Consider the following 13127-nt stretch of genomic DNA (forward strand, 5'->3'; position numbering starts at 1 on the left):
CTCTCTCTCTCTCTCTCTCTCTCATTTCCTTTCACCGTTTTTTAACTTCCATCCGATCTCAGCATATATTTCCCGTGTTCCTCATTCCTTCATCCCTACCTCTCGTCTCAAAAGCATCAAGAAGGAGGTCCGATATCGTGGAAGTGCTTTAAGGAGCCCTGTGCTTTCAGTTCAATATTTGCATGGCTCGTGAGCTCACAAAAGAGAGAAATCTATCAATTCCTGTCTTCCGGTGGTGGCTCTTTCACCCTCTCTTCCTCTTCCTCTCTCCCGTCCGTTCACTCTTTTTCCTCCTCTGTAGCCTCGGATGAAATCATTACCGTGCTGACGGGTATAAGAGGGCTGCCTTTATGTATTGCTGGCAAAAGGATACCGACGCCATCTCCTTGCTCCTGGCAGCCTGCAACGTTTCCTTCGTCAGCCGGAGTGAGGCCATTGTGTATCGATCAAGCATGAGATGAGCCGTAAATCATGCTGCACACACTTTTGCTTACACGTGACTAGGGATATTTTCGTATCGTTCTCGAAAGCACGCTGTTTGCCGCCTTTGTTATCGAGACTGATAAGCACCAGATATTGTATCATACAACGTCCTCTACTTTCCTATTTTTAAAATCGACGACAAAACACAGTTATTGATGATTTCAAGTTCTGGTAGAACATTGTCAATCTTCTCCCTAGTTGACTTTATGAATTTCAGTCTACAGTCCCTGGTATTTAAATTAATATCACTCGGAACTTTCAATAATCTTCACTTTCTTAGGAAACTTTAGTCTCATTTGTTTAACGAGAGACGTCAGCGAATTCTAATAGCAACGTTTATCACTTATCAAAGTGTTATACATGCTCTCTTTGTCTTCGTTGCAGTTTGTATCGTTCCGAGCATTGTTCCGTACGCATTGCCTCTATATTTTCATTATTTTGTTAAACATTTCTAATTTTTGTAATGTAATGATCAAGAATGAATACTCGGACGATTTGACTAGATTTCAGACATTTTCACTGGCATTTAATTCGGGTCAGTTGCCTGATTATGAGTAATCGACGTTAATTTACCAGTTGTGTACAATATTATGTGTGTATATGACGTATGATAGTTAAAAATTATCTGAATTAGCTAGACGGGATACCATGAATAGATGGAATCGTAGCTTTGCTAAATATCGTTCTATTTATATAAACTTGCTTTACGGTATTTTGTAAGTGTGCGTAGCGAAAAGGTGATCGTTGTTCGTATTGATCGAAGAATGAAGAGTCATAAATCATATGGATCCCTTTCGTCATGTACCTACGTGACTAGATTCTTCGCCCCCGTGAACTGTATTGTGCGTAATAAACCAGTCCCACATTCACTCAACGATTTCATCGCGAAGATCAATGCGCAGAATGCTTTAATACCGCTTTCTCCCTAGCGAAAGAATTTTTTCGGAAAGCATCGTGGTCTTGGAATAAATCGGCAAATCCTCCATCATCTTCTGAGCGTCGTAAATTTCCATTCACGTTCGTCACTTTGGGAACGAGTCGGTATTAAATTAACAACGCTTTTATATGAAAATTACGGGGGAAGAACGCGACAAATTATATTTTCAGAGAAATTTACAGAGAAATTGTTTTCAAATAGTAGTTGGTTGTCAATGTCTTCATCCTCTTCAAAATTTCTAAATATTGCTCATTAATAATAATATTACTCTATTGAAGATATTAAAATATCGTTCGTCCTGACAATTGTATCTTTGGATTCTAAAAACTTTGCATAACAATTATATCTTCGTACCAAACAGGTTGTTTTAATTTTCGATAATAGAGTAATAAAAGAGTGTGAGAAATCAAAGAATCAAGAAAAATGCATTTATCACGTTATTCTCACTGTTATTTTTATATACGTGAATATATATGTGCTCTACTGACGAAGGATACGAACTAGAAGAGACACGAATCGGTAATCTCCGAGTTGAAGATCCGAGGAGAGGAAACGAAATTTAACTTTCAATTTGCAGCCGAGAATTTTTCCCTTCCTTTGTCCCGTTACCATTGCGCTCCTTCATTTCTATAGGAGACGCGGATCTTGAAATATTCCGAAGTGAAAACGTTTCGTTGTCACCACCCGCCGCCATTATGAGTCCGCACGATTCGCGAAATACCGACGTGCTTTTTACGTATCGAGGAGTAACAGTAATAAATACGTATCTGGGATGCGCGAGTGCATTTAGCGGCCCTCATGAATAAAGCATAACTTCGCTTGGCGGATTCCGCTGGGAATTCCGTTGATTTTTCCCACTTCGCGTGTACCAGATGAAAAGTTTTGCTGGTTCTCTGCGAGGAAGGAGAGGAAATAGAGGAAGATAGAGAGAATAGAAAGAGGCAACGCGACCTTCTCTCCTACAAGTTGTCCCTTATTGTTGCGTCTCTTTGCACCTCTTATTGCAGTTTTATTCTTGCTGCTCGAGGTTGCATCAGCCAACACTGGGAGCACGCGAAGTGAGTCACTTTTCTGCTCAGGCCGTTCCATTCGAGAACGGTTGCTTCCCTTGTTTCGCGCCTGGCAGTCTGAGATACGATGTTGTAAAATTTTATTGTTCCCAGAACTTTCTTCAGCGTTTCCAGTTTGTTTCTGAATATAAACGAAACGGTCTCCCGCGTGAAGTTACATAGCGAAGTTACTTTAATTTCTTCTCCAGCGGAACGATCTTATCATATACCGTTCGCATTTCCCATGATATTTCTCTCTAATCAGGTTGTCCTATCGGAAAGAGAGGATTGAATTGTAATTGTGATTGAAAGTTTTGCCTAATAAATGGATTGCGGATATTTATGCATGAACACCTGCTCAGAAACCTGTTTCACTTACTAAATATCATAACGAGTGCTACATTTCGAATACTTGTATGTTTCTCTGTACTACAATATATATTCCGTGCTTTGCCTTAAAAATTTTTAATGCACGAACATCTGGGGTTTACTAACGATAAATGGCATCGGCTTCTGTTAATTCGCTACACATTTCTCTAGATATAGAACGACGATCTCCATGGCGATCGTAGCCAACTAGGGAAATTGCTAGACGAGCTACGAAGTTGAATTCCAAGTTTCACAATTATCGTATGCTCGTATATAACGGCGACAATGTACGAAAAGTTTTCAATGCATCGAGCTGAAACAGAAATCGGAATGAAATGCAAGAGGTCGGGAAAGCGGGACTTAAATTTCCATAAACGCATGAAATCGGATGTCCTCGAAACCAAATGCCTGGAATGCTTCCAGCAGATATCGCGCTTTTCAGGACACACAGTTGTTCGACCAACGCAAGAAATGTTAGTGACTATAGAACAGGCTACAGGATGAAAGGAATGGGAGGGAAGAGAGTCGGTCATCGAGTATCGTGCCAAAACGAGTCCTGGAACTCCCTTAGGCGCCACTGGGTCGTTCGAACCTTCTACAATGTACACTCTCTGTATCTGAATCGCATTTATTACGCGGTAAGCGCGTACGAATTCCGTGGAAACCTTCTAGCAGAGTCATAGACCCGTGGTGCATGCTGCAAAGCAGCAACGGCGACGCACTTGGCGGCGAGCCTCTTGATGCTGTGTCTCGAATCGATTTGTACTTGCGCTTGTATGCATGTATAGGCGTGTCATGGTGTGCGTGTGACACAGCACGTGCACGTATGAGCCTACCACGAATGCAATCGGCAGCGATGAATTCGTCGAGCAACGCGAGGCATTTTCCACGAGAATGCACCCTCTTACCCTCTTCTACGCGCGCCTTTCCCACTTTCTTCCGCCTCTCCTCTCGAACCTCTTATCGCGCCGCTATTTTTTTCTTCCCCTCCGTTTGTCTTCTGCTCGTTCCTGGCTTCTTGCCTTTCAACCCATGTGAAATGTCTCGTTAAATGTTCCGCAAAATCGCTCCCGAATATTTCTTCTTTTTCTTTTCTTGTTTCTCGTACAGTGTTCCCTTTTGTATTTACTTTTATTAAAATTCCATGTTCTCCAACATGGTATATAGAGGTGCGTGGTGAAATTGAATTACTCGTAGCTCACGGTATGACTTGAAATATTTTTTCAGGGATGCACACGCGGAATCCCTGTGTGTTTCATTTACATCGTGTTTCGTTTCGTTTCCCGCGATCGCAACAGATAGAAGAGCATTTCATTTTATTGAAAACACTTTCTACCCTCTTCCTCGCCCTTATTTTTTGCCTCCTATATTCATGTTTCATCCCTTCGTTTTTCTATTGGATCTCGAAACGGTGCTCCACTACGCATTTTTTGTTCTTAAGACACGGATCAGCCACGAGCATCGTAGGAAAAAGGCGTGTCCGTCTTTTTGCTCGAATACCCGAAAGGGCGATACGCGAGTGTGAGCGAAGTAGAGCTGCAGAAAACCGAGAGAGGAGCGAATCGAGGGGACAAGAGGAAGGTTATTTGACGACTAAATCGTTCTGTTTGATGTCGGTGGATGATGCGGTCTGGAACATCCTCAAAGAGTGCCGAAAGAGCATCAGCGAGGCAGATACGACAGGAAAGAGGGTGAATCGTGAGGTAAAGGGAGAAATTCGTGTAGATACACTTGGAAGAAGGGACGGAGGACGAAGTAAGTGCAACCAGGCTACGCATTTCTCGCGAAGGGAAGCTTAGACGCTTCGAATGGTTGCGTCGTGAAGGTGAACATTTACCCTCGTTTGCTTCCATTTCTACGCGTTCAAACCTGTCGCCTTTTCCGTGGGTTATTGGTGGATCCACGGTAGCTGTTATGCTCGGTCGAGCTCCTTCGGTTTCGAGAAAATCCGATTTCAGCGAATTTCTGGCGCGCGCGAGACCAGACAAGAAGTTCTTTGGACTTGGCTGGCTGTGACGCCGCAACGCTTTGCCGAGGCGTTAATGTCGTTAGAACAGAAAGGGAATGGGAAAAGAGGCAAAAATGTTTGAGCAAATTAAGTGCTTTCCGACCACGGAAAAGCAGAACCGGATATAAAATTACTGGGAGGAAGGAAACTGTTTCGTGGCTCATTTCGCCATTCATTCGAGGCGGGCAAGAGAAAGTTCTAAAGAACTTTGAACGATGGCCCCTCGACCTGCTAATTTTGTTCTGGTGCCTTTTCTCGCTATTGTCGTCCACGATGTTTTCGGTTCGAGTGCTACTTTCTTTTTTTTTCACCAGAGAAGTCGTATCACAGATGTTTGCGAAATCCTCCATATAGATGTTTCGATTAACCTTTAATCATTTGCGACTGTATTGTGCGACTCAGATATGGATATTGTATTGATCAGAATACGATCAGAATGGGTTTGATTGCTAAGAATAGACCTACGACTGGTAAAAGGGTTTTCTTGGCTGAGTTAAATTTCTCTTAGCGACACTAATCGATCTTAAAAGTTCATCATATATGTTCAAGCTTTACTTTATTTGTCAAGTAACAAGCTTACTTGTTGCTTTACTTTACTTAGAGTACAAGGTATTCCTTATATAAAGGATAAAGGATAGCAAACGTTTCTTTTTTCTTTAAAAGATTCGACTGACATGGTTCGAAATTTTGAACCAATCAAAGGGAAGAAACATAAAATTGCATTCCCGCGGCTGCTTGGGCTAACGTTAACTCGCAGTGAAACGCGATAACAAAACATCTGGCTCGCACAAAGCAAATTGCAGAACGAGTTTCATTTCCCTTTGCAACAATCAGCCCGACCTGTTTACTGTTCCCGGAGGAAATCGGATTTCCTGATACGAATAGACAGATATAACCGGATAGAGAAAGGTTACACGTTCGTCTGCCTCATCCACGAAGCCCGTTAACGTCCTTTTAAGAGACAAAAGGTCCGTCTAACTCGCATAACGACGTCAACTCCGCCAGATAGAAATTATTCCCCCGTGTTTATTCGACGCGAAATTGCACGCGTTTTATCGCTTCGATTAAAATCCTGCCACGCTTCTAATGTAACAATGATTTCAATGATCTTTGAATATAGACATGTATAGCGTGACAAAACGCATAATTATTCTATATGCAGAAACAGGTCGATGGTGTAAAGAAGAATCTTTTTCATTCGAAACTATATTTTGCAGAAAATGGACTTTCCTACTAAATAATAATTAATTTTCGTATGTAAAATTTTACACTCGTATCAAATCATAATTAATCGATTCGCTACTTGACATGTTTCTAAACTCGTCTTTCGTCGAAAACGGAGTTTTGCGCGAAACAATTTTAGTTAACATTTAGAGTTCCGATAAGGAGAGGAAAAAATCTCGTTCGTTGTATAGGAAACAAAGATGAGAAATGAGTTTATAATTCTGCCGATTTAGAAACCGTTCTCTAGTAGAGGAGTCATCTTGACGTTGGTAATAAATACTGCTCTGGCGCAACCCTCTGTAGGTCGAAAGACCGTCACACTAGGTGGTAATAAATACTGCTTTCCTCGTGGCATCTCGTGGAGCCCTAAATTCCACCATCACGCGAATGACTTTGGTCTGTCTGCACCGATATCACTCCTCCTGCTCGTTTTGCATGTTCACGGCATGTTCGCGCGCGAGGGTCGCAGTTCCGGTACCTGAGATTGTCTTGTACTCACCTCGCTCCATTTATTGGTCTCCCACATGGGACAAGAGATGGTATTGCAAGTTTCTTGGTTACGGGGCTTGTGCGTGCTGCTACACTTGTGGTCAGGCAGCTGCAACAATAAAGACTGGAATCTTTTATCTGATTCAATATGAAAAAAAAAGATATAATTTTTCTGGCAACATTATTTTATATCAAATATCTGATACGAAATTATTTTGTGGACAAAATTTGTAACTTGTTATAAAAACTTTGTAGATTTGCAATATACAATAGCTCACGAATGCGAAAGTATTTAAACGCTTATAGAAATCTTTTATGAATGTATCGTGTGTGTTAGAAAGGAAAAAAGGATTTTGGAATATCATTAACATTATAACAAGACACGACCGTCATGATTCTTCAGTAATTCTAATATTTATCACACTATGTTATCTGAATAATTGGATATTCTACCAAATACGTATAACGTGCTCATATCGCACCTATTATGTTCCATATTACCGCTAAGAGAATCATCTACTCATTCCTCAGGTATAACACAGTGGGATCAGCATAGAAGAAGATGCAAATGCTCGTGGTGCACGATACGTCGTGTCTAACCATACGTATTTTCAACGTGTACGTGTGCTCCCGGCTGCTCTTGTCGAGCCTCGGATGAGAGGATTTTACGGTGGTTGACAGAGAACCGCGAACGGCCCTTGCAGTTTAAACGAACCGAACTAGGTTAGGGTTCGTGGGTTTTGCCAGGTTGTCGTAGGCACCAGAATGGACAGACGGATGGATGGATAGACATGTATCTCTGTGACAGTTCTAGCAGAGATCGTGTTGCGAACACTGTCTCAAAGTCAAAGTAAAGTAAAGTCTCAAAGACGAATGAAATTATTAATTATATTTGTGTCGGGTGTAAAGCCTGAGATTTATATTAGCGAGATCGGCGTAAAACGAGGAATTACGAGCCGTAAAAATAGTCGATACAGCAATGGGAAATTCCAACGATAAAGTGGAGCGAAGTTTCGATTACATTATCGTTATCGATGGCACGGTTCCGATCCTACATGCAAAATATATTTCGTAAACATAAATCCCGCGGACTAGACGCGACTAAACCCGGAAAACGTTCAACTTTCCCAAGAAACCGAATAGAATTCCGGTTACGCGGTTACGTATAATACAATGAAAATAAAATCTGATCGATCTTTCTTTCGCCTGGCGACGTTTTCGTTCCGTTTCGCTTCTTCTGACGTTAGTCTGGAGAACGCTCGCCATAGTGTGTTTCTCGTGGAAAGAAACGGAGGATATGCAAGCGAAAACCCTGGGATTTAATATAAAAGAATTCCGCGTATTTAAATTATCTTTATCCCAGTTCATATTTACCTTCGTAGTCTCATTGCCGTTTTCCTCGGTACAGAAAATGGTTCTGGTCCTCGATCCACCTCCGCAACTAGCGCTGCACACGCTCCACTCGCCGGCTACCCATCTAGAAACGTAAAGAGAATCAATTGAGACGCCAGTCTAACTGTATAGTAGAAATCTAGGCCTGTTATATACATAACGTTCCACGTTCATATGTAAGATCAAAGCATCATATTGCTGTTTCTTCTGACGAATATTAAGAATATTAAGAATATCGATTTTATGGAAAGAGGTTTCTTCAAAGTATCTTCGATAGAAAAAATTCCCGATTCGAATTGCATAGTTTCCGCGAGCGCTTCGAAACCGCTTGAAAAAAAGATTCAATAGCTGAATTAAAATGGAGAGCTTTCCCTTCGACGAGGTTTTCGTTCAACCGGAAGTCATCTTCGATACCGCAATCAGATCCCGGGATGCTCATCGTTGAAACAGCTTGCGTACAAATCCAAGATGAGTGCACCATCGATCGAAGATCGATATTTACAACACCAAGTTAATTGCTGGCTATTTCTGCGATGAAAGCTTTTTCCTCGTTCAAGTTACTTTCGACACGTTCGATGAATTTGCCGATTGGAGAGGATAGGTATTTTCAGATAATAACCGATCGATATCGAACATGCTGTAATTTGAAATTAACAAACTGACACAACAGTAAACAATAACAAGTAAATACTTTTGAATCTTCAAAGTTATTTTTATTGTAGTTTACTATAAATAGTTTTATTTTAGTGAATCGTTCAAAACACGATTTAATAAACTTTTGAAGAAAGGAAACATTACTTGATTCGAGAAATGATAATGGATAGAAGCCGGAAAAATGCAACTGAAGGAACGCTAATCGCCGTGGACTTTTTCAATTTCCGCTACATCGCGTGTTTTCGAGGCAAAAGTGTTCGCGAGTCGCCAGACGAATCCATCGATCGTCTCTAACATGAAAGTTTTGCTCGATACGCGGCGAGCTGCGTTGCTCTCGTTGTAATACGTGTAAGCTGGTCCCGATACGTCCACCTAGCTTGGCGGTTATTTTCTCTGTCGTTGTTTGAGCATAAAAGCCACTGTAATTCCAAGAAAGTAAATGTTCCATAGTACGTGTACCATCTGATAAAAATGTTCCAATTCCTTTCCAAGCTTTTTAGCTTTTATTTATTACAAGGGCTAAACGAAACGTATTAACACGTTCGCGGCTCTATCTTGACAAGATCGTCCCCAATGATCGATAATAAATGTTTTTACATGTAATAAATCTTGTATTCTAATATGTTGATTGTTTTGGTAAGATTTTTATTTATTTTTTATTTATTCCTAAAATCATAGACTACTTTACTCTTTATAATCTTTTATGGTTTATGGTTTATTTTTCTACTCGAATAACTTTTTTTAAATGCAACTGAAAGACTAATCGATAATTAGATTTGTGCATGTTTATGCAAACTCATAGTTTCATAAATATACCAAATGAAACGAAAGTTAAGTGAATATTTTTCTAGATTTTTATACCTTCGAATTCACAATAAATGCATAAACATCTGCAGTTTACTGATAATACCAGATCTGTTGACGATTCACACGATGAGTTATTAGCTAATGGAACGAGGCGTGACATACTCTATCTTATGGATTCCTTGATCTTCGATGTATTGTATTAACACTAGGACTATCTTTCTGTTACGATCACTAAACGCCTTTACGCCTTACGATCACGTAAGTGCCTTTGAGAAAATTAGCGTTCATTTTTCTTAAGAACGAAACATAATTATTTATTCTTATTTTATTTTCATCAGGTCCTATCTATTTCTTAGAACTTTCTCCTACAGATACAATATACCAGCAACATTGAAAATTTGTCTGAAAAAATTTCACAAATTTTTCAATCGAAATTATGGATTTTTCTTCCTTATTTCTGCTCGGTGGTAGAAAACTATCTTTTTTAATTTAAACTATCACTTTAATTGAACATCTTGATAATTTTCTCTAAACCAAAACACGATACGTGTTCACATTTTCCCTGTGCCTATAACACGAAACCATCAACCACCGTGTTTAATTACTCCTCTCTTAGCCTGCACAGATTATATAGCCAGACTCTGTACACGATTCTGGTCGATCGATGTTAGTAGCCGGATCGTGAGATTAATCGTCAAATGTTCCGGAAAACGCTTAATGGAATTTAATTGGGCCTGTATCCCTAGCACGACATAGAATAATAGCCGCTGAAGTATTCAGTGGCTTAATACACAGTTGCGGGTAGGCAGCGGTTTAGAAATCCCGGTTCTCCTGGGGGATAGCTGAAACGTCGACCACTTGCCCGGCCTGGCTGAATCGAATTAAACTAAATTCTCGGCCTGGCCAATTAGCACCAATTTAATGTTGACGAGGCCCACTCCACTCAGTGATTTATTAACCGTTGTGGCCGTTAACGTTGCTATCGGCTCTCCTCGTTTTGATTTTTCAACCTCGAATTCACGATCAATCGTTACGTTCCTTCGTTTTCGCAACACAAATATCCCCGATTAACGAACAACGACGTTCGTTAAATTATTCATGGTCCAATTACGACGGATTTATTTCGTGAACCACTTTATCGAACGCATTTTAGACTTATAACTCTACTCGAGAGACGTTCGATGGAATCCTAAGACGATTTTACCAACATAAGTTTTCTGTCGTAATTGTCCAAATGCTTCTGTCAGCTAGTGTATGTATTGTGTACGAACAAAACACCTTACTAAATCGATCAATTATCTTGGCTGGTATTTGCTCGTGTTCGAGAAGCATCCTCATAAGGTCGAACAACGTTAAAGAGGAAAATGTGGCGCGAATCAGTTGCGTGATTCGCCTCTTGTGGAAAGTTAAACGGTAGTTGAAGTAACCCGAGCCACTCGAGATTCTGGTTGGTGCAGCATTAACCGTAGTTCTTGGCTACGTGCATCATCCAAGTGGCGAAGTTTGCTCTGGTCTGGCTGCATATAATAACGTTAAACAGCGACCCGGGGACGACTTGACGAAAATTTTCATAATTTAGCTTCAGCGAACGTTCTGTGTTCTTGACACTTTGCGTGTCTTTGCTCTGGAAATCGAGGCGAAATAAAACGAAACGACCGTGGTACAAGGCTAAATCCGGACAAATTTCTGGAGCATTAGGGAAAGGTTCGTTTCGCGACGCTTCGCCACGCACGACTGAAGCGAGTAAAAAGCACCCTTTCCGTTTCCCTCTGAGACGAGTTGGCCGTTTTGAAACGCGCGAGTGCGAATTCACGCTTGAAACGAGAAATATTGTGGCGTCAGAGGCGAAAAAATTCGTTTCCATTTATGGGATGACAACGTATTTTTCTTCAAATACTGTGCTACAGTCAGCTTTGTTATATTCTGTTCTTGAAATTTCAATGAAAATAGGCGTCGAATTACGGCGATATTTTTTATTCAAGTGCAATGAATTTCACACTAAAATTGGGATAAATCTAACGGACGTTAGAATTGATTCTCTTTCATGCCGATGTACGTAGATAGATGGAATAGAAAAATCTTAAACCGTCGACTATACGACGATCTTTTACTTTTTAAAAAGTAGAATAAAAAGATACTTTGTATTTTACAAATACCATCGTTATTTCTTGAAACGAATTGTAGCGATAAGTATTGTCGCGTCTTTGATTTTTCAGATGTTTAATATTAATTGTCCACCTGGCTAACGGAATGGAAAGAGAGAGAAAGAGAGAGAGAGAGAGAGAGATGGACGTGGATCGGCAACAAGGTAACAAGCTTAAGTTAGCTAGACAAGAAAGTCGAGTTATACTTTCGATCACAAAGGGAAAGACTGCGCACGTTTCAACTACATGCTATATTTTATATCCGGTAAAAATGGTTCGCGGCGAGTTTTTTGTACTTGGTAGCCGAAGTAGTGTTTGCCAGTCTGGAGAATGATTCTCATCGGGAACAAGCTTTAAAGCGCCTCCTTTTTATCCTCCGTTTCCTTTATCCAGACAAAGAACAGGCCGTATCGTTCCAAGAACTAAGATTGTGTCTTGGAAAAAATATCCTCGGGACGTTCTCCTTCCCTTTCTCTTCTCGTTATCCCGTCTGATCGTTACGCTTTATCGCGAACAGTTTCAGCTTCCCCCTGGACGTCCGTGTTATGAATCAGAGAAATAAATTTGTCTTTTGTTCCATGCGTCGTTTAAAGGGTACCGAATTTGAACATTGCAATCGTTATAAGTTTCCCTGCTGAAATTCATTCTGAAATATGACCTAAACTGTAACAATCCTTTTCATAATTTTTCATTAATATATAATATCTATCCTCTTTATGCATTTATGAGAAAAAAAAAAAAAAAAAAAAGAAAGAAAGAATGCAAAGATGCACAGGATACGTATATAATAAACAAAAGTGTTTAAAATATCCAAAGTAAAGTACTGGTTATCATTTTTAATAGGTAAAACGAATCTCTAAGTTCTATTTTTGTTTCTTTTTTTTTTTTTAATTGTGTCCATAAAACCTTAAATTCGCATAAAAATCCAAAGTCTTTTAGTATCAATCAAATATATCTCAACGAAAATTTCTCCAAACGAGTTTTCTATGTTTCGTAATTTTTTGAATTTCGGATTGTAGAAACTTCTGCAGTTATCGATAAATCGCAACGAATTTCTGAATTACGACAGCAAGGTAAGGGTAAAAGCACACACTGGAACAGGTAAATACCAGGGTTCTAGAAAATAAATTGTCTCGTTTCTTCCTTGTGTTGGGTCGTATCGTAGAAGAGAACGCGATACAACAACCATCATCGAGTGGAACGGGGAGTCGTTTGTACAACCGTGGGGAGATTCGCATAAAAGTCGAGCAATTCCTTTAAATAACTTTTTCAGGAGCATGGAATCGTCCAGATCCGACGATGGTCCCGACTAGTTGGTACTTTATAGCTGGCAGATCGTTTCGCGGAGTTACTCTTACGACGGTTTTGATCGCGATCTCCGGAGGAAGAAGCGCGCTTTATGTCGACGCGAACCGTTGGCTCGCAGGAAAAACAGCCATATCGCCGGACGAATTGTTTGTTCGACAGTCGGAGTATTCTACTTCCTCCAGGCTGTTCGTCTGTGTTTCTTCAACCACGATATACGAATCGACGTTACGTTAAAAAAAAGGGAAAAAAGACGTGAAAAATGC

At 40.3% G+C, this 13127-nt stretch overlaps 1 protein-coding gene across 2 annotated transcripts in view; it reads right to left on the reverse strand.

The window, feature by feature from the left end:
- Positions 1–13127, reverse strand: part of Nolo (ADAMTS-like no long nerve cord) — a 235344-nt gene that overhangs the window by 13771 nt on the left and 208446 nt on the right. For both annotated transcript variants that reach the window (XM_072005441.1, XM_072005440.1), the window contains exons 9-10: positions 7934–8036; positions 6570–6668 (exon numbers count right to left, since the gene is read on the reverse strand). In XM_072005441.1, the coding sequence (XP_071861542.1) occupies positions 6570–6668; positions 7934–8036 (202 nt within the window). The remainder of the gene's footprint in view (positions 1–6569; positions 6669–7933; positions 8037–13127) is intronic.

This window comes from Bombus fervidus, chromosome 6 (genome assembly GCF_041682495.2).
Source record: "Bombus fervidus isolate BK054 chromosome 6, iyBomFerv1, whole genome shotgun sequence".
Lineage (NCBI taxonomy): Eukaryota > Metazoa > Arthropoda > Insecta > Hymenoptera > Apidae > Bombus > Bombus fervidus.